At 40.9% G+C, this 21,491-nt stretch overlaps 1 protein-coding gene across 2 annotated transcripts in view; it reads left to right on the forward strand.

Moving 5' to 3' along the window:
• Nucleotides 1–21,491, forward strand: part of LOC119483921 (activin receptor type-2A-like) — a 48,528-nt gene that overhangs the window by 15,011 nt on the left and 12,026 nt on the right. For both annotated transcript variants that reach the window (XR_005205853.1, XM_037762415.1), the window contains exons 2-4: nt 5,922–6,129; nt 7,636–7,769; nt 9,518–9,672. Coding sequence is in view for 1 of the 2 variants with exons in the window: in XM_037762415.1 (XP_037618343.1) it covers nt 5,922–6,129; nt 7,636–7,769; nt 9,518–9,672 (497 nt within the window). In the remaining variant the exon portion in view is untranslated. The remainder of the gene's footprint in view (nt 1–5,921; nt 6,130–7,635; nt 7,770–9,517; nt 9,673–21,491) is intronic.

Here is a 21,491-nt window from a genome sequence, read left to right on the forward strand (position 1 = left end):
AGCAGATAATCAGTAATCTCTCCAGTCGCAGCATCTCTGCCAGGTTCACAATCTTCTCCATCTTCATATTACACTCTCTCTAGTGAATCACATCCCCCGATTGCAGCCTAATTGTTCTTTAAAAAAATCCGGTGTAATTACCTTATCAGATTGTTCTGTGGTCGCACCCTTACTGATGATTTCTTGTAAGTTCGGTGGGAGCTTAGTGGAAAAAGAACATCAGCTAAACGCCCAAAATGTAAAATGTCAGAGTGAATTTTCAGAGCCACCAGGCAGCTAGCGAGGGGTGAGGGTGGGTGAGAGAAGCAGTTTTTCAGAAAAAGCCCCAGTGGATTGAGAAGTGGGTCGGGTGTTTAGACGTTTTGCAGGGGAGGCATTGCTGAAATGTCCGCAGCTAAAGTAGGTCGCGGTTAACCTTGATAAATCTCTTGTACGACTGGAAGAAAGAAAAGGAGCCTTTTCTGCGAGAAGAAAGGAAATTGTGCGTGCATTCTTTAAGGTGTTGCAGCGATTTGACTGATTGTACTCGTAGTTGTGTGCAAATATTCATCTTGATGAAGTAAAGGACACTTTCCTTTTGAGGGAGGCGATAAATTAAACATCACAAAACCTCTTGTTGTTGGAGTTTCTCAGAAGTGGCCTCATAGTGATGCATGTCTTACATATGAAATAGATGTTTTTCTTTGCATGAGCTGACATTTCAGCCATTATTATCAATTACCTAGACGTGTTGATTAAGACTAAATAGCTTTTTGTTGCTTTTCCACTTTTGTTTCACTTGTTTTGTTTCTTTTATTTAAACACTCTGTGACATTTCCTTTTAGTGCGGTGGTTCCCAAACTGTGGGGTGCCCCAATGACTGTGGGAAAACGTGATGCTCAATCAATATTTTGACGTCAAAACCTTTTTCACGGCGCAACAGTAAGCAAATCGGCTCTTTATACATCCATGGTAGCGATGGTGTTCATTCAGACAGGCAGTCTGTTTACAGACCATAACTAATTTTCAATCTTATTTTGGAGCCAATAAACACATCTGATTTAAAAAAAAATATTTTCTTTCTTAATATATGTCCCCATATATATGCAAATAGAAAGAAATGAAGTAGAATCATGTTTTGAGTGGAGTATACTATTTTGTAACACCGTGATATAATACCTCAAAAACCAAAATAAATACCGTGATGTACATTTTAGGTCATATCGCCCACCCCTACACTCACTACATTTTCCTTTAGTGCCTGATGAATTAAATATGTTACAAGCGTCGTCACCAAGAAAACGACCTTGCATTAGTGGCATGCATCTGTAGCCGCCCAACGTTGTTTTTCTTCCCTGATCTTTCTCTCCAACAAACCTCATTACGACAAACAAAGTGAGCCTGTGCCACTCATGTTTGACATTTCCATGCGTGAAATATCTCTCTGAGACAAAGAGGCTTCTCTCTTTATTGCCTGGATGTGTGCTGGTGGGTGGAAGCCCTATTGTATGTCCTTGCACAATCGCTGGTGTAGGCTCTGCACTGGCTGACATTATCCGCTTTACTGAACTCTGAGCTGCGACTTAGTCAGAAGATTGATTTCTCTGCTTTATATCCTTCATATCCGCCATACTGCCGGGCAGCTCTGGCCCACCTTTGGCACACGGCGCTATAGGCAGTGGGCCTGTATTGTCACCTCATTTCAGAGAAGTGATTGATTTGAGCTGTTAGCGGCTGTATTTACAACGGAGCACTGTATTTGCAGTTCACATGGCTCACAGCTCTTTCTAACACAGAGTAATACCTGAATGGAGGCGTTATCAGTGGAGCTATTGAGGTGTTGCAGCTTGTCTTGGCCGAGTACAACATAGACGACTGGCTTTTTGTCTTTGAGTTATGCCATATTTAGAAAAACATCAGTTTACTCGCAATTTACATCCATTTAAGTTTGTGTTAGTGCGCATAAATGTGATAATAGAAACCAAATCATCTCACAGAAAAAGCAAACTTTCCTGTCAGTGCAGGACATCAAACCAGGCGTGTCAAACATTTGCTGGTTCCAGCGTCTCAGATGTGAGGATTTCATGCTTTTTGTTTGTCGTGTATGATTTTAATATCTTCAAATCCAAATCCAAACATTCAAATTATCAAAATGTTATTTTCCCTTCAAGCCCTTCTAAAAACGTTTTCCCACGTAACCCGACGTAGGTTTCTGCATGAAGACGCTGCTACATGTACAGTATATATACATCCTTATAGTCGGTGTATTAGGGTTAAGTTCAGTACCTTAGATGGCGGTCAGCGTGCTCCCAGTTCGGAGAAGCAGACAGGAAGCTAAGCAACATACATCTAGGAACATCCAGTATTAGTTTCACCTGTTTTCTGTGCGCTGCACGCTCATTATTATTGCATTGAGTTGCTTGTAATGAAGTTCATACAGGAACTCATCCTTCCTGCCGCATTCACTGTAAATCACTCCCCAGTAAAATGGAAATGCGTATGCCAAGCACCTCGATGCGACGTCCACGGGGATCAGTGCTAGCATGGCTAATGCTGTTACACCAGACGTGGCTAATGAGCTAACCTTCCGCTTTACCTCTGCATACCTCCCTATAATTATCGCCTTCAGCTCCCACGAGGGCCAGCGAAGGGAGCGATGCATTCATCCCCATCCGGGAAGAGTAGAAAGAGTAGAAACCAGGCGCCATACAATGGACACTTAAACTGCTGCAGGGCCTGATGGAGTGGATGAATTTACCAAACACAGCCGGGGATGTTGCACCTCATTTTTAGACAAAGTCATAGCATGCATCACGGTGTAGCAACAGTATCGTACTAGCAGTAGGAGGTTACTTGAGGACAGGGTCTTCCAAGGAAACATCAAACCTGTTTTCTTATCTTATGTTGCCTGTTGTTTGAGGCAGGTAACACCCTAAAGGCTTGATGGGATATTTAAAGGCTCACCAAGCACTTGACTTATTGTTTGCATTATATATGTAAGGCTGTTTTTTTGTTGTGAGTTGTTTTTCATGCAGACATTTTATGGTTCTGCCTTTTCAACAACTCTTTTTGCACCTAATACCTGCTGCAGATTTGTGCGTTTTGCTCAAGGGTATCTTTGCATTAGTTTGTAATGGAAAAAAACAAGTTCATTTTCCTTTTCCTTGGCTTGATTTTGCAGAGCTCAAACTATTGTTTACCTTAAAAGGAAAAGTGTGTAACATTTCGGTGGATCTATTAGCAGAATTGGAATATAATATTCATAATCGGGCTGTCAATCGATTCAAATATTGAATAGTGATTAATCGCATGATTGTCCATAGTTAATTAGCTAATTAATCATATTGTTTTATCTGTTCAAAATGCACCTTAAAGGGAGATTTGTCAAGTATTTAATACTCTTATAAACATGGGAGTGGGCAAATATATATATAGCTTTTTTGTGTCTATTTACTTGTGTTTTAATTTGCTTCCAGTTTTCCAGTTTTTCCAGACATGCATTTCCATCATACTGTATGCTTGCGTGGGCTCCACTCAATTATCAGCCCAGACTATTTTTCTCGTCTCTCTATCTGCTTCAGCCATTTGCTCTCGATCAACAGTTGCACCTGTTGCTGTGAAATAGTTTGGGGCTTCATGGGAAATGGATTTGACGAGAGAAAGCTCCGTCAGCGGCGCCGCTAAGAGGCAGAGTGACCTCGCCTGCCAGTGAAGTAGCCTCTCTTCCATCTGCAGCTGTTAATGTCGGTGAAAAGAGACCTGCAGCACTTCCAGGGCCCGCGCTGGCATTAACTGGCTTTACTTAAGCAGCCATTTTATTGAAAAATAGATGATCTTCCTAAAGGTAGCCTCCATTACGGAAGCTGAGCCCTAATTTCTGGAAGCTGCTGTCACCGGAGACGCGGTCAGGGCGGACAGGACGCCTCTCCTCTGCGACGTTATTTCACTGGCAGAGGAGAAGTGGATAATGATCACATAAATTGGAGCATTATTCTTCATTTGACCTGCACTTCTCCGTTAAATTACGATGGCGCTTTTGACACATTAAAAGCAACAATAAATAAAAGCTGGTAAGGGCAAAAGTGCAGATCCTTGCTGGCTGGAAGAATAAAAAATGAGAATTTAAAGTGTATAAATAAGAAAGCCTATTATAAAACAAACCGCTCTGATACCTCTGCACAGGAGGGATTCCTCAAATGTTTTCATGGCAAGCCCTAAATAGATGCACTAAGTAGATCACAAACCTCCGTAATCGCACATTAGAACCCAAAATACAGCGTTTAATCCGCGGCGATCCTGGCTGACATTACTGTCTTTAAGAGGATGTAGCGGGCTCGCTTTTAAAGCGAGAATGGCGATTCTGGTATCATTTGAAACTAGACGACCTAAGGGATCCATTGGTACCAACTATGTCATGTTGTGACCTCTAGGATAATCACAGTCTCATGAAATTTTACAGCCACAAACTAGAGACCTAGAGCATTCAGAGGATGGATGGCTTTCCTAGGAAGATGGACAATAAGGGGGTTTCTGAGCAGTTTACACAACAGAAGTGCTCGGCAATTCTTGCAGAAATCTCCAAATGTCAAAAGTTTTTTAAACCAAATCAAAGCATGGCTTTTTTTTTGTGTTCCTCAAGGTCTTGGTGTCTTAATGTGGTATTTTGTGAGGATTATTGATCATTTTTATCAATTCTCGAGTGGTAAAAAATGGTTAAATTTAGCACCAAATCTGTGTAACAAATGGTATCAACCCAGAAATTGCTGCAACAACATATGAGACATAATACAGCATGGGAATGACCATCATATACTTCTATCATAATGTTCTAAACCCTTATACACTTGACACACAATGCTGAGCATCTCAAATTAATCTTCAGGTTCCCAGCTTTCAGATGATGTACACCACTTCTATGTGACATCTACTGTTGACCTGCTATCTCCCCCTAAAGACCCCCTGTACCTCCTTAAAAAAGAGAAAAATGTCGGTCTCTAAGGGTTAACTCCAAGATGCATTCGCACCAGAGGAGTAAGTTGGCTGTTGAGTGTGATTTTTAGCAGAAATGTCTGAGTGAAAAGGAAAAAAATCTCACCTTGATAAGTACCAGAAAATAATAAAACGGCTTTGAAATTTGGTTTCTTGGGTCAAGAACTGAAATTTCTCGTGGCATTGAGCATCCGGATGTCTTGAGAGTTATCATTGATGTCTAAGAGCTGTAGAAACCTACTTATTGCACCTTTGTGAGCACAAACAGATTGATAATGTAGGAAGCACTGCTGGTTTCCTGTGTGTCTGAACCGTTTGGCTGGAAGCAGGCGAGCGGAGGCTGACTATCTTCAGTCTTGTCAGCAGTCTAAACTGGACTAACTCTCTGACAGGTGATGAGAGGCGGCAGCAGCAGCGCTAAACTGACAAGCTGTCATGCGGTATTTTTCCCTGGATATCGGTTTGCGAAAACCTGCTGCCTGCGTTCATCCGCAGGAAATCAGAGTCTGCTTTATTTTGGCGGGGAGGGAAGTCAGTCGGCTCGCTTCTGTTGTTTGTGTTGCTTTGCTTCTATTTCTCTATAACCTTATTTTCTCTGTCATGCCTGGATAGTTTTATTGCTCATCTTAAAAAACTCTCATTTTTCATTGGTGTATTGACTCTGAAGCACTTGGGAACTCTGATAAAAAAGTACCATAGAAGTGAATTTTATTATTACTAAATGTTTCACTATATTACATACTTTGAGGCCGTAAAGAAATGTCATTCCACCAGTTATTGATACAAAACTAAATTATCTTTTTTATCAATGACAGACGAGGAAAATAACCTTTTCATCTCGCAGCCACAGTGGCTCGTAAATCCTCAAATTCAAAAAGTTTTTGAGGGCAAAATGTTTGATAGAACAATTGATATCTTTAACAACGTGACAATGCCCTCTTCGTCCTCTCCAGGTGCCATCCTGGGACGCTCGGAGACGCAGGAGTGCGCCTATTACAACTCCAGCTGGGAGAAGGAGCGCACCAACCGCAGCGGCATCGAGCCCTGCTATGGCGAGAAAGACAAGCGGCGGCACTGCTTCGCCACGTGGAAGAACGTCTCTGGCAGCGTGGAGGTCGTCAAGCAAGGCTGCTGGCTGGACGACGTCAACTGCTACGACAGGTACGCTGAGGAACTTACCTTACGTTTCCTTAGTTAAGGACAAGCTTTAATTGAAAGAGATTTTACAGCAGACGGGTAAGGGCGTTTGAAACTTGAGGAATGACGCGGCACATCATGAAATACCTCGCCTATTACCTCAAAGTCACATTTGCGGGCGGCTCTCCCCCTAAACAGCGCCGTTTTGAGGTGGATGTCTCCTCGCAATACGCACCGCCTCTCTGGCAGTGTCCGGTTTCATATGTAGCCACTCACTTAGGATTAGGCAACAAAACCACTAAGTTACGTTAAAGGAAAACGGCATTGTCGAGCTTAAAACAAGTACATACACTAAGTAAAATACGTAAAACAATGTAACATCAGTGTTTGTTGGACCCATCCACCTCCACACCTGTCCGCCATAAGTGGTCTGTCTCACTTTACACAACACATGACAAACGTCACCGTCACTACAAAACAATGCACCTTCATGCAGCCGTATAATATTCACATCTCTGCGACACAAAACGTGACACTGACACGCTTTCTTCTGGTGGACAGGCGGGTCAAGTATGTGGTGTCATTTCAACATGCTGTCGGTAAAATGCGACGAAGGACTAGTTGAATAAACTGAATGCATGATTTGGGATTTAAAAGACCATCAGCAGATAAAAAGGTCAAAGTATAAACATATCAAAGACTACCAGTGTATCCATCCACTACTCCAGCACAAGCAAATGAGCCTTTTAGCCACTTACATTTTAATTATGGTACAAAGCTGTACAGTACATTCATTTCAATCCAGCACATCATGAGGAGGACTCCACTCTGAATACTCTTAAAATCACCTTGGGCACCGTTTCTGTTCCTCTGTGTGCTGCTTCCTCGTCTGAATGACTGGCACAAGGCTGCATTTTTAATTACCAGGCTGAGGAAATTGAAATTGCTGTGTGAATCTCCACTGGAAATGGAAAATGTGTCCAAACCCAGAGCAGTAAACAGACATTTCATACGTGGTGTTATTATAGTTTCTTCCTTGCTGGCTCCAGATGCTGGTTTGAGCCGGTTCTGCTTGTGTTTTCCTTTGATTCCTGAGCGATAAAGTTGCTGTAGATTCTGCAGCCCGCACAGTTTGGGTACCTCTGCTCAGACGGCGCCGCCTCGCCTCCCTGGAGAGTCCAGAGCAAGTCGAGGGCGGCTGCCACTTCCTTTGGCTTTTATCTGATGACTGTGTGAGTGTGAAAGAGAGAGAGAGTGTGTGTGATTGTTAGTGTACATGTGTATGTGTATTAGCGTGTGTAGGAGTTATTTTATAAGTGTTTTTCTTTCATGTCTTCTGCAGCAGAGAGGAAGGAGAGTGTGCTGATGCTTTATTAGAAAACATCATGTGTTCTGCAGTGAGTGCATGCAGATGATGGTTTTGCGCGCGCGCGCGTGTGTGCACTCACTTGCACTTAAATAAAAATAAATTGCCTCCATGTCCTTCTCAGTGTGCAGTGTTTCTAATTTCCACCTCCGTGTCCTCTGCAGTAACGAGTGCGTGGAGAGGAAGGAGAGTCCCGACGTGTTCTTCTGCTGCTGTGAAGGCAACATGTGCAACGAGAGGTTCCTGTACGCCCCTGAAGCGCCTCCGCAGAGCGACCCGCACCATTCAACCGCCTACAGTATGTACAGTCCAACACACACACCGCAATATTCTATTGAAAATGACAGACATTTACACCAGGTTTGTGTTGCAGCCACACCGAATTGTGAACAAAAACAGTAGTGGGAAAAGTTACTTTTCAAAGTAACGTTGCCTTGTAGTCGAGTATTTCTAAAGTTTGATGTATATTTTACTTTTTTTTTACCATCTCAATACTTTGACACAACATCCAGGCTTTTACTTTGAAGATATATGGATATTTGCCAGCTACTGAGCTGCGAAAGAAGTGCTTTATTTGTAATCGTACATGTTTTATCCGTTCAAAATGTACCTTAAGGGAGATTTGTCAACATGGGAGGGGGCAAATATGCAGATTTATGCAAATGTATGTATATATTTATTATTGGAAATAAATTAACAACACAAAACAATGACAAATATTGTCCAGAAACCCTCACAGGTACTGCATTTAGCATAACAAATATGCTCAAAATATTGCATAAATAAATAATAAATAAATTGAATAATGAATAAATACATTTAAAAAATACATTTTATATTAAAAAAAAAAGCAAAAAAAAATTCAAGTTAATAAAATAAACAAATAATGGGTAAAATTAAATAGAAGAGTAGATATAATAATAACAATAATAATAATAAATGTATTTATGTAGCACTTTTCAAAACAGATGTTACTAAGTGCTCCAAGACAATAAAAGCAGATAAATAACGTAAAGAAATAAGTAAATGTTAAAACAGAACATATCCATAATAATAAAGTAGTTAAGTGGAAGAAGAAGGTGATAAAAACAAATATATATTTATATACATATATACACAAATAGGGGAATTAATACAAGGATAAATAAATAATGATGTCAATTTATGTCACATTTTATCAATTAATTTATGTCTACATTTATTTTTAATATTATTTTTGGTACATTTATTGGCATATTAATTTATTTATCAAGTAATTTAAGCTGAGAGCAGAGACAATTTGGAGTTATCTAATAATAATAATGAGGCTCTCGGGGTGTGTCAGAGAGATTTGAGAGTTAGATCAGAGTCAGGCTACACAGGTATGACTATTTCAAATACAAAATGATGTCACTGCCTTGAGCATGTAACATTTTGTGTGCGTTCACCATCCGGGTGTCCTTGCACTCATCACTTTACAGCAGATTTGTCCAACAGGCCCGTCTGTCTTTTCCTATTCCTTTAAATTTGACTCTCTGAAACCTGCAGACACCCTGTAGAGAAAAACTCTTTGACAAACGCCCCGAGTGTCCCATGATGCAGCTGGTGCAACCCCATCGGCCCCCTGCTCGTTGTTTCCCTCCCCCCGCCCCGAGGACGGCAGTGGCGTCCGAGCGTCGGCGCTGTGACAGCACTGCCGAATCAGACTGTCACACCTTGTGATGGGAGGACGGGCTGAGCCAGCAGGCGTCACCCAGCGACTCCTGCAGGGGTCGGACACAGTTCAGAGCTCTGTTATTTTTGGCAGGCGGATTACGTTATGTCACGAGATAGATTTGCTAATCCTGCTGCGTGTGTGTATGTGTGTGCGTGCGTACATTGATATGATCCCTAAGCACAGTGGCAGTAAGCTGTAAGCAGGGATGGTTCTGCACTTAGAGATGATGTAGCACAATGTCAGGCCAATCAGACATGCTGTTTTCTACCATGTTTTATATTTCATGCTTTATTTTTATGTCTATAAAGATAAAAATAAGCAAATTAAAATCTATCTTTCTCTCCCCACAGCCACCTCCAACCCATTTTCCCAGAAGCCCCAGCTCTTCAGCACCCTGCTTTACTCGCTGGTTCCCATCATAGGCCTGGCCGCCGTCGTCCTCTTCTCCTTCTGGATGTGGCGACACCACAAACTGGCTTACCCGGCGGCCCTCGTCCCCACACATGTAAGTCTTAAACTCCAGCCCATGACCATGTTTTTCTGTCTTCATCTTTGGTCTTCATCACTGTAGTGCGTTCCCAGAGGTCACCTGTCAATCAAACAGCGTGGCAGGGACGGTGGTGTCCTCTTTCTTTGAAGTTGCTGCTGATGCAGTTAGAGTTTCTCTTTTTGTCTGCTCAGCCACGGCGGCCGTTGCGTTCCCACTTCATCTGTTAATTGCAAACAAAGGGGAAATGTAAAACGCATCGTTTCCTGATGATCCAAATGATTTATTTCTTGGAAACACATACTGTAAGTGCAAAAACACAAGCTTGGAAATAAACAGGAATAAACAAAATAATTCAAAGTTACCCCATACCAGAAAGTTTGTAGTCGATACCACTACCAGGGAAATTCCACGATTCTCCATACCACGGTAAAAAACAAAAGTAAAACAATAAATCCCATGTACTTCAACATCCACTCCTTTTATTACAGTTTGCATACTAGTTGTTAGGAAGTTAAAAAGCTCATAATTCCCTCTCTATTATCTATTATATATTGCTGTGAAAACATTTCCTTCAAACAACTGGATTCAAGTTTCTCACCAAAAATGACATTTTACTGGATTACATTTGAACGCATCATTATAACGTTAAAATTTACCTTCAACCAATGCTCATTTTTTTCAGGAAAAGCCATACTTTTGTTCGGCACCTTTCTAAAAGTTCTGTGAATGTATTATTTTTAGAAATATTCATCTACATGTCTAAATGTTCTCAATAAGACCTTTAAAAAATCTAAAATAATCATTTGCAGAGGATGTCTCGCTCTGCTCCGGTTGCTTTGAGTTTGCTAATTAGCTGCTCCTGTAAAAGAGGACACTCTTGTATTGTTGGATGTTTGCAGTGTGATACAGTAAAACACTGTGCTCTTCTCTCTTTAACCAACCTTCAACTTTACCACTGATCTAGTTTCTCAGTGGGCTGAAACAGCCCTGGCCTTTCGTGCCCCGAGCAGCGGAGGGACGGAGCTCCGGTCAGACAGAACAGACGCTCTGTGTGGAGAGTTTACGTTGGGATAATTGCTTTTTCAGTTTCGTCTTTCAGAGTTGTATAGACGGATGAGAGGAGCCCTGGTTTCTTTTTCCTTGAGTCTCTTTCTGAGCAAACACTTCTCAGACTTGCTTTTAATGCACCAGACTAGAGTTGAGATGGTACATACTGTGTGTCAGCTTGTGTTGACGCACATCTGATCATGTGCTCTCTGGGGGTGTAACGATCCATCGATCCAGATCGATATATTGATTCAGTGATCAACAATCCAGTATCATCGACGCAAAGTCAAAACATCGATACATATCATTATCTTTAAGATACGTCTTTATTTTGAAATTCCCTTGGCACGTCTGTTTCACCATTTCCGTCCAAGCGCACCTCATTCCTGAACGTACAAATCGTTCGTTCGTCGGCTGCACTGACATGAACTGGCGTGGGATCATGACGAGGAAACGAGTGGAGCAAGCGAGCGGTGTAGGCGAGCAGAATTATTGATGAAACTTGTGATTTACAATCATTAATCTTCTTTTTCTATTCAGCCATCAGGCTTTTTCCATAGCTGCTTGGTGGGAAAAACATCTTATCTACACCTTTAATCGTCTTCATGTCTTCACTTGAAGCAGCCAGTTTCATCACCAACCTTTTAAACATCTCCATTCTTGTAGGACTGACTCCAAATTCCTGATTCATTAGTTTTTTTTTATGACTTACAGGCTGCTTTAACCCGAAAGTAGCAGCATATTCTCTCTCTGCTCGGCAGCAGGGGAGAAAGAAAACCCAAGCAGAGCTTCCACCGTATGGAAGAGGAGTCAGGGGCCTCTGCATTATTGATGAGGCTTTATATAGGCAAACAAAACTAAACACAGAGACGCTCGCAGCTCTGCCTCGGAGGATGGCGATGGTGGTGGTGGTGGTGGGTGGGTGGGTAGAGCAGAGCGGGGGAGGGAGTGAGTAGAGACATGCAATTCTTTCAACTTAGTTATTGTATTTGCACAGCGCTAAAGCATCGCAGGGAAGAGATAAAGAGACAGTGACACAACACAATCAGGAAACAAATGCTAATGTGCATTGGAAAGAACAACACTGCCAAGAGGCTTATGAATCATCTTACCTGGAAACAGATAATAAATAAACAACATAAAACAAAAACATGACCAAAGAACAGTGGATCAGATAACTAATGATGGGGGAAAAAACAGCTAAAATATTCATAAAATCAAAAGGGGGAGAAAATCAAACAGCCGGGATGGAACAAATGAAGTCACGCCGGATGTGTATAATGGTGTGTGCAGAAGTATTTAATGCATGAATGAGTAGGTGTGCAAGGACAGGGGGAGGAAAGGAGGTCACTCGTACAAGGATGTAGTTAAAAGTGATGCTTTTCTGGAAGGAGGTGATGCGCCTGCTGCTGCTTGAAGGAGGCTAAAACATATTTGCAATCACTATTCAGTTCGGCTTGTTTTGCAATTGATTGAACCAGGTTTTTCAATATAGGAGATAGAGGAAGGCATCGAGATGGATGCAGCGGGAGGGGATTTATTTCTATCTTCTTTTTTTTGTGGGAGGGTGGGTTGTTGTTGAAGATTTTTGTGTTGCACCACAGGCTGTATTAAAAAAAGCAGAGGTGACTACGACAATCACTCAAACAGCTCACTCTCGCAAAGTCATGGAGGACAGCTTCTAGCGATTCTTACACTGCTGAGAGTAAAAACACCTGCCTGATGAAATCACAAACACACATATATATATATATATATTTTATATATATATATTTATATATATATATAAATAAGAGCTCAAGAGTTTTTATAAGCAACGCCTACTGTTGAAAACGACTCGTGGCACCGAGTCAAAACTAATCCCATTCTTAACACACTGACATGAGAGTGGTATCGATCTTCTAGTATAGCTCCTGGCAAGCAAACAAATAAGCGTATTTCCAGAGGAGGGACCAAGTCGTTGTTTTGCAAGTCACAAGTAAGTCTCAATTCTTTACACTCAAGTCAAGTTTTAATCTTTGTGCTTGGGTGAAGGTATCAAGTATTTTCAAGTTAAAAGTCCAAGTGAAGTCACGAGTCATCGGTGTTAACCTCTTACCATTCCACCCTTTTTTTTAGCGGGGTAGAGGAGGGGGACAGGGGATGTTCAGGGGTAATTAAAAAGCCAAAAGTAGATGTCACATAGAAGTGGTGTACATCATCTGAAAGCTGGGAACCTGGAGATTAATTTGAGATGCTGCTCAGCACTGTGTGTCAAGTGTATAAGGGTTTAGAACATTATGATAGAAGTATATGATGGTCATCCCCATGCTCTATTACGTCTCATAACTTGTTGCAGCAATTTTTGGGTTGATACCATTTGTTACACAGCTTTGGTGCTAAATTTAACCATTTTTTACCACTGGAGAATTGATAAAAAATGATCAATAATCCCTCCAAAATACCACATTAAGACACCAAGACCTTGAGGAACACCATAGAAAAAGCCATGCTTTGACTAGGGATCAAAAACTTTTGACATTTGGAGATTTCTGCAAGAATTGCATTTTTCGGCGATTGGATGGGCGAGCACTTCTGTTGTGTAAACTGCTCAGAAACTCTTTTATTTTTTTTGTTGGCTAGGAAAGCCATCCATCTTCTGAATGATCTAGGTCTCTAGTTTGTGACTGTAAAGTTTCATGAGGCTGTGATTATCCTAGAGGTCACCACAAGTCATTTTATACAGCGAGGTCAAGTTTTAAAAAAAATGGTGTCACTACAATGAAATGGCTCCTATGGGGACTAACATCATCACACATGAATACAGTTAGGCTCATTGGATCCACAAGAGTCTCAGCTTTACAGTGAGACCCAATATGTAATTCAAAGACTGTTTAGGGTCTAAAGTCACTCTCTGTGCAAGTGTTGTCCAAATGCACTTTTAACAAATTATGGACAGCTTTTTTGCAAGTCACCCTGTTAACTGATTACATTTTGAATAATTTGTCTGTCTATGTTTTTTGAAAGAGTCAACATGAAAATCTCTTGTTTCATATCAACTTTCGGCCACTCAGTGAATCTTTAAAAAGCAGAAGATATTTTATAGATTTAGTCTAAAAGAGCACCAGCACGCTGGACTTTAATTTCTGCTTCATCATGCTGCTGCATTCATCAGAGCACAATGCACTATACTTAGTCATGTATTTTTAATGTGACAGTAACAAATTGCCCACACTTGTTGCTAGTTAGATTGTAAAACACCCTGTGTGTATGGGAAGTCATTATAGTTGTTCCTCACAGGTGTTTTCCCCTGTTCCCTAACATCCATGTGTCAACTTTAATGATGCTGTCTTTAAAACTGACATCCTTCTGCTCACATTTAATATACATCTCTAATTAAATAATAGCATGCCGTGATAATATCGTATCGTGAAATTCATTTACGTAAATTTTTATTTTATTTTTATGAATTTTTAACCAGGCAATATCGTTTCAGTAAAGGATATAGTTTTTATTTAGTTTCAGTTGACTAAAAATGTTTTTTCACTGCTTTTTTTCGTTTTAGTTTCTTGTAATAACCCTGGTTCATAGTCAGTCAAAGAAAAAAACTACATCAAGTTGCCTCCATTATTTTCTTTGGTAGGTAATGAAACATGCAGTCTTCATGATGCAAAAGTAATTGTTCCCACTTAATGGTCATTAACGGATTCATTATCACGCCTCTGCTCTCTAATTTTGCAACGCACTGAAGAAAGAAAGAAACCAAAGCAAGCTCCTGTTGTAGTTTCACATATACTGTAGTCGTCAGCTTTACATTTGGACAGGCTGAAGGTTCGGCTGTTTGGTGGACTTTATCAAGAAGTGCATGATTTTCTTACTTACTTTCTAGACTCTGCAACCCTTAAAAAGATTAAATCCAGTGTGAAATACAGAAAATTATGTGCGGCAACTTAATTGCACAGTGTCATTATGTCGTTATGATGGTGGTCCATCACGGACTGCATATTTGCCACCAAGCCTCCATTATTCACACCACAGTGCCAAGTGTAGGCAAACTGGAATTGATTCTGTCTGAGTACACAGACCCACAGCTTTCACACGGAGAGCCCCGAAGCACTTAAACATAAAGTCTGGACATTTTTCGACCTGGACCCTATTTCCTTATCTCTATCCATCTCGCAGATCGATTCTGACCAAAATCTCATCATTTGCTTTATTATGGAGCTCTTGTTTGTCTGGGTGCAGCTTTCCAAAGGACTCCTAATGGGCCAGTGGACTCCCCCAAAGCCTTTTGACAGCTCCCAAATGATTTTTGGGACTTGTTGTTAAAGAAAGCTGGTTGAGAAAGAGCTACTTCTTTTGTTTGGGGTTGTTTTTTATATCCAGAGTTATGCTTGAAATCTCCTCAGCGAGGGACTTTTTCTTCACCTTACATTTATTTGTCTTGGTATTGACCAATGGTATCGGATATTTCCTGGTTTAAATTAAAAGGCTGGTCCATTATTTGTTTTTTTTTTAGGTTTTTATATCATACTGTAGCTTCACAGTGGTGTTCCTTATGTATTCAAATCAGAACATTCACATTTGGGTGGGCGTTTCCATTTGAAAGAAGCGGAAAAGAACACAGATGGACCCGACCTTTAAATATTTTCTATTTTATAAAGTTGTATCCAGACAAATCTCTTCGAGCTTCGAGCATCTTGTGTTGTATGTGAAAATATTTATATATTTATCAAAGTAAGGTATCAAAAAAAGGCAAAACATTACCCAGCCCTTGTTGAGAAAGACATATTTTTTTGTCTGAGCTCTGTGTTAATCCTTTCATTCACATTCTTAACCCAACATTTCTGTGTCTTACATGATTTCTGTGGGTACATTCATGCATCTGTCATCAGGGTGCTCTGAACTTTGCATTTATGTTTGTCGGAAAACTGTTTTTTTTCCTTTTTACACATCCATCTTCAGTTGCTCTGCTTAAGAGCGTTATTTAAGTTCCTAACCATCTTGCCTTTGGTGCCATGCTTCTTATTAACACCATCTATGATCCATGTGGGATTACAAACGTCCTTCATGAGTCCCAAACCATAGCTTTGGAAGCGCTGGTCTGGAGTGCGAAGGAGAACAAAAGGACCCATCATCTCCTACCTTTTATCTGCCTCTATTTCATCCACTAACTGACAGAAAATAATTTCTCTGTTTGCTTCTTATGTTCCTTTTTCAACAAGCACGCCTTTCACATTATGGTGGAGGTAAGAGCAGTTCAATTGAAGTTGAAACACTATTAGTTTCCCCTTCTTTTTGGGTTCAGAGCTTGGTATGAATCCTCCACCTCAATCCCAGACCACCATTTTGTTCTTCTCTTTGCTTTTTCGACAGCGTCTTGCTTATTCGGTTCGTAGCACATTTCTGTTTTTTTTTCTGCCTGGGTTTATTGCATGGATGGATGTCTTTTGTGCTGAAAATGTATTGTGCATGGTGGAAAGTGGCCAACGTGGCTCCGAATGCAGCCCCCCTTTTTTTGTATGAATGTCCACCTGTGATGTTTATGTAACGTATTGTGCCTGATGTGACCCAGTTTCCACAATGGTATCTGCTAGACCTATGGCTCACCATGCAGAGAGAGACGGAGCAGGAGTGTTTGAAACTGCAGCATGCTTTTTCCATCTTATATGCAGACTGAGGAGGAGTGCAGATACATTTTGCATAAGTAGGAGAATTGCCACTTACCTGGAACATGTTTCAAGTCAGCGAGTGTAAATTACTTAAGTACAAGAGGAGCATAAGCCTTTTGCAAATGTACTTTGGCTCAAATTTTATCAAACTGGAGTAGAAGTAATGGCTGCAGACATCACAGAAAATTCTCATTTAAGAAAGAGGTAGCAGCTCACTGCATAAAGCCCAGACTCTGACAGAGTTTAGACCCTGGCTTATTGTCAGTTTTTAAGGTCATGTCTACAGCAACTTTTTGTGTTTGATATAACCTCAAGTTTTATGGTCATGTCAACAACAAGATATGACCTTAAACGGACAGTTTGGGTGTTTTGAAGTGGGGTTGTATGAGGTAATTATCCACAGTCGGTGTATTACCTACAGTAGATGGCGGTCGGCACGCTCCCAGTTTAAACACCTAAAAGAAAGGCCCACCTAAAAAAATCAATATCAGTTTAAGTGTACGTTATATTTTCAATATTTTCACCGCTTTATCTTGCCGTGAGACAGCTATACAGTTTATTTCCAACAGGGAACTGAAGCCGTTGTCTTGCTCGCACCAAAGCCACCAGGATGCTGGTCTACCCCTGAATCGATCGGTTAGTTTGTTTGTGTTATTGTGTGACTTTGGTTTGTTCGGATTCAACAAAGTCACACAATAACATGAACAAACTAACCGATCGGGGCAGCAGTAGACCAGCAACCCCCTTGTTCTGGGAGGTAAAAATACAGTCTGGTTGCTTTGGCAAGAGTATAGATGGATATAACGGCTCCAGTTCCCCGTCAGAAAGGGCAGTCTAACAGCAAGGTAAAGCGGTGAAAATATTCTAAATATAGCGTACACTTAAACTGATAAAGTTCAGAGTATCTACCCACTTTCATGACTAGAATCAAACTTAGCATTTTGATTATGTCTATGTATACTTATCTGCATCGAAACCCAGGACGAACCAGGCCTAAAGGACCCGTTCTGATGTAATAGATGAAGGTGTAATCCGATTAGGCCATGGGAGACGGTTGAGGGTTGGGAAGAACGGCGTGAAGCAGCAGATTCTGTTTTCCTGTTTCCTGTGGTCTGCTGACTAAGTGTAATGCGCCCCCGTTTGAGGCCACGGCGCCCTGCGATCGGACAAGGGATCCGGTGACTCCCGAGGGAGGCCGGTGCTGGCCGGGCCGGGCCGCCTCGTCAGGCCGAAGCCCGGAAGACAGACAAAGAGTTTCCAGAAACAATGCAGACGCAAAGAAAGAATTGAGTCCTGTAATAATTTTTCGACCTCATCATCATCATCATCATCAGAATCATCTCTGGGAAGTCGTCAACATGTTGATGACTTGCATTGAAACATGACGCACTGCTGGTGCTGAGGATCAAATCCATCAGTCTATGTTGCCCGGCACATTAGCAGTGCAGGAATTCTCTTTGGTCTTATATCTTAATGATGACTTGCATTGTACCCTTTGAAGAACGCTGGTATGTCGAGCACGCCAGAGGCCTTTTGTGATCATTTCTCTCATGATCAGAGTCGGTATCACATATTTCACCGAGCACAATGAACGCTCAGGAATTTGTCTTGGTGACATTTTCTGCAGACATACTGATGGCTTCATTGTGCCGCAACGCAACAGGAATAGATAAGACGGTGCAGCCATTACTGATATCTTACTAAGGACTGAGGACCGACAGAAACTTGTTTTGGTACATTTTAAGGCTGGGACTTGTCTTTGTGCAGCCCTGTCTCCTAAAAATTATGTTTCCATATAACTAAGTTGATGGGTGGGAATGGGTGGATGGGTCCAACAAACTTTCACCCAGGAGACCGCTGTTGTTGTCCCGTGTGAAACGAAAAGTCAACGTTCACTTATTTTTGTAGTTGTGATGCATTTTTGTTTTGTTTTGTCTCAAAGTCGTAGTCATTTTAAGCCAAACCATGATGTTTTTTTACTAATCCAAGAAGTTTTGTTGCATATTTTTGTTTTGTTTCAATTCACAACACTAACCACGTGTTTAATACTGTCCGTAATTCGGGAGAAAATACCTTTCCTTCGAAGGAGACATGGTCGCTTTGTGACAAATCTGCACCTTATTAACAACCTGCATGGTAAAATGGTCCTTGGATAATACCCTAATTTTCTCCACAAAGTCGTGATCAGAATAATAATAGCTTCAGACTGCTCAATAAATGTACTAAAATTGGGTTCGGTGACGTTTCTGCTCGTGGAACAGTAACAGCACAAAGGGAGTCCTTCAATAACAAGCGTTGCCCCATTTTCACTGACATTCACAGCAGGTGTACCACTCTGGTTCTTCTTTCCCCCGCAGTTTCCTGTCATATTTAATTGCTCTTGGGACATAAAACGCTCTCTTTATATCTGTTGTCGGGTCACTGTTTCTCATTGTTGTGCACTTGTTTTTACTTGTTGTTTACAGTGTTGGTAATCTAGAAATTTCAGGCTTAAAAGTCGATGGGGGGGAGGGGGGAGTGTTGGATAAAGGTTGGATAAAATTGTCACCTCACCTTCCCTGAATTTCATTATTTCTTATATTGGGGGCTTTTAAGTGGGTCAGGTAAGAGACATAAAACACAATCAGGAAGTGAGAGAGACCAAGAGAAAAGGCTTCAAAGTATTATAGATTTTACAGTATTACGAACTTAGTGTTTTGATTTTACTGTTACTGAAAATACTTATTTTTGGACTTACTTTCACTTTCTATGGCGCGATATCTCAGGAACGCCTGGAGGGAATTTCTTCAAATTTGGCACAAACATCCACTTGGATTCAAAGATGAACTGATAATAATTTGGTGGTCAAAGGTCTCACATCTGTTTAATTCTCGTGATATCTTGGGAATGCCTTGAGCAAATTTCTTCAAATTTGGCACAAATGTCCACTTTGACTCCTCACAAAACATGTGTTTGGCCGTGACTCAATAATTCATACGCAAATTATGATTTCACACGTGTTTAACAGGATAAAGTGATGAAGTGATGACATTTTGGTCAGACATGGATGTAAACTGCAACCTGACTGGTTGGCGGAGGTGTACAACCGTGAGGCGGTAATTCTAGTCTCCTAATTACATGGTGCAGCACTGCCATGCTACCTATATAAGCCTTTCAACTACAGTCTATGTAAGCTATACCCAAACTCTCAAACCTCCCATATTCACTTGTATCCAGTCTTCTGCTGCAGGTTTATCAAAAAGTCCATTCAGTGTCGGTTATTCTTTAAGCGCAAACAGTGCTGCCAAATGAAGAGGGTTGCCAAGTACGCTCATACACAAGGTCTGAAATTACAGCCTGCTGAGCATCAAATCCTTTGACTTTAGTGAATAAATCAGTACAGGACTGCAAGCTAACTTTCTGATATGATGAAGTCATTATAATGTAAATATGCTCTATCTGATCATTACCCAATCAACTTCTAGCGCAGTCATGTTGAAACATGAAAAAAATAAGGCATGGACTGTACATTCTCTTATATACAGAACAGCATTAAAAACAGATGTAAAGACACATTTCTGTGGTACTTCAGATTCAGTATTTTGGTTGGTACAATGTGTTCTTGAAGATGTTTCTCAAGGTGCCAACTTGGGAGCGCTTGGGCCGCTCTGTAATCCAACCTCGGCACCGTCGTGGGTAATTTTCCCCGTCATTTGGCTGGCGTTCAGTGTGAAAGCAGTGTGTAGAGACAGCAGGTCTGCCTCGCAGCTCTCTGTTAGAGGGGAAAAGGCTTTGAGTAAACACGGCAGTTCCCACTCGAATCCTCCGTTCCCCCCCTTTGCTCTGCCAGGCAGCTTATGAAAGACACAGACACCCAAACAAAACAAAAGAAAAGTGTTATTCTTACAAAGCTTCTTGTTAATCTGCAGCTGCTACTAGAATGATGTGTACTAGCGCAACCTCCGCTCAATAACAGATTAGACTGGATGAAAATTCATCATCCCTGGGGAGCAGAAAATACTATATAAATTAGGTATTAGATATTAACAAGACTACGAGTCTGCAGTCATGCTAGCGGCTCTCCAATAGAACTAATATTATGCAACTTATTTGTAAAAGACTGCATAGTGATCATTTCAGCACAGTTTAAATCTTATTGAGAAGCATTTGAATAGCATCATGTCATGGTAATGATCCTTTAACTGCAAATTATTATTCTTTTTTCTAATATTACATGTCATAACAGGCATCTCTCCAAGAATAAATGCCAAACAAGGTTAATTTTGTTTTATATTCCCACGGTTTTACATCTAAATCCTTTGCTTTATTCCTTTCTTGGACAACATATATCATACTTTACCAGCAGGCATGAATACGAACGTTTTAAGGTCCCCTGCTTTATGGTCTATTTGACTCTAAATGGGACCATAATTTACTAAATGAACATCATGCTGTATTGAAGAAGACTTGAAACTAGAGATTGAGACCATAAACTCATGTTTACAATGTTTACTGAGGTAATAAATCAAGTGAGAAGTAGGCTCATTTTCTCATAGACTTCTATACAATCAGACTTTTGTTTGCAACCGTAGGAGTCGCCCCCTGCTGGCTGTTAGAAAGAATGAAGCATTGGCTTCACTTTTCAGACTCGGAGGTTGCACATTGGTGCCGTTCTTACCTTTCACAATAAAAGCGTCTAGACACATAATATTAGCAGGTGAGTATTTAACATTTTTTTGTTGTCGCCCCCGGTGTGTCGAGGCCTTTTAAACTGGAGAGTCAGACTAAAGGATTTTCAAAAATGAAAGTGTGAAATGTCACACTGCATCTGAGACACTTTCTCTCTTTTCAATCAAACAGTTCTATCTTTATAAACTAAAGGCCACAAAGTTCATGACCAGGTGAGCAATTTCAAATGGGTAAAACCCATAAAGGCTAATAAATTGTGTTTGCTTCTGATGCCACAGTAATCTTGTCAGGACAGGCAGAAAGACTTGGATATCACCAGTCTTTAAGAAAGGGTGGTTGCCAAAACCTTGACACCTGCAGAGAGAACTCATTGGTGCGAGTGTTGCTTCCATGTATTAGATCTTGTATCGGTATGCCAAATGGGGGGCATTTTATGGTGAAGTTAGAAAAACAGACTGTGATTGACAA

This window comes from Sebastes umbrosus, chromosome 24, assembly GCF_015220745.1.
Source record: "Sebastes umbrosus isolate fSebUmb1 chromosome 24, fSebUmb1.pri, whole genome shotgun sequence".
Lineage (NCBI taxonomy): Eukaryota > Metazoa > Chordata > Actinopteri > Perciformes > Sebastidae > Sebastes > Sebastes umbrosus.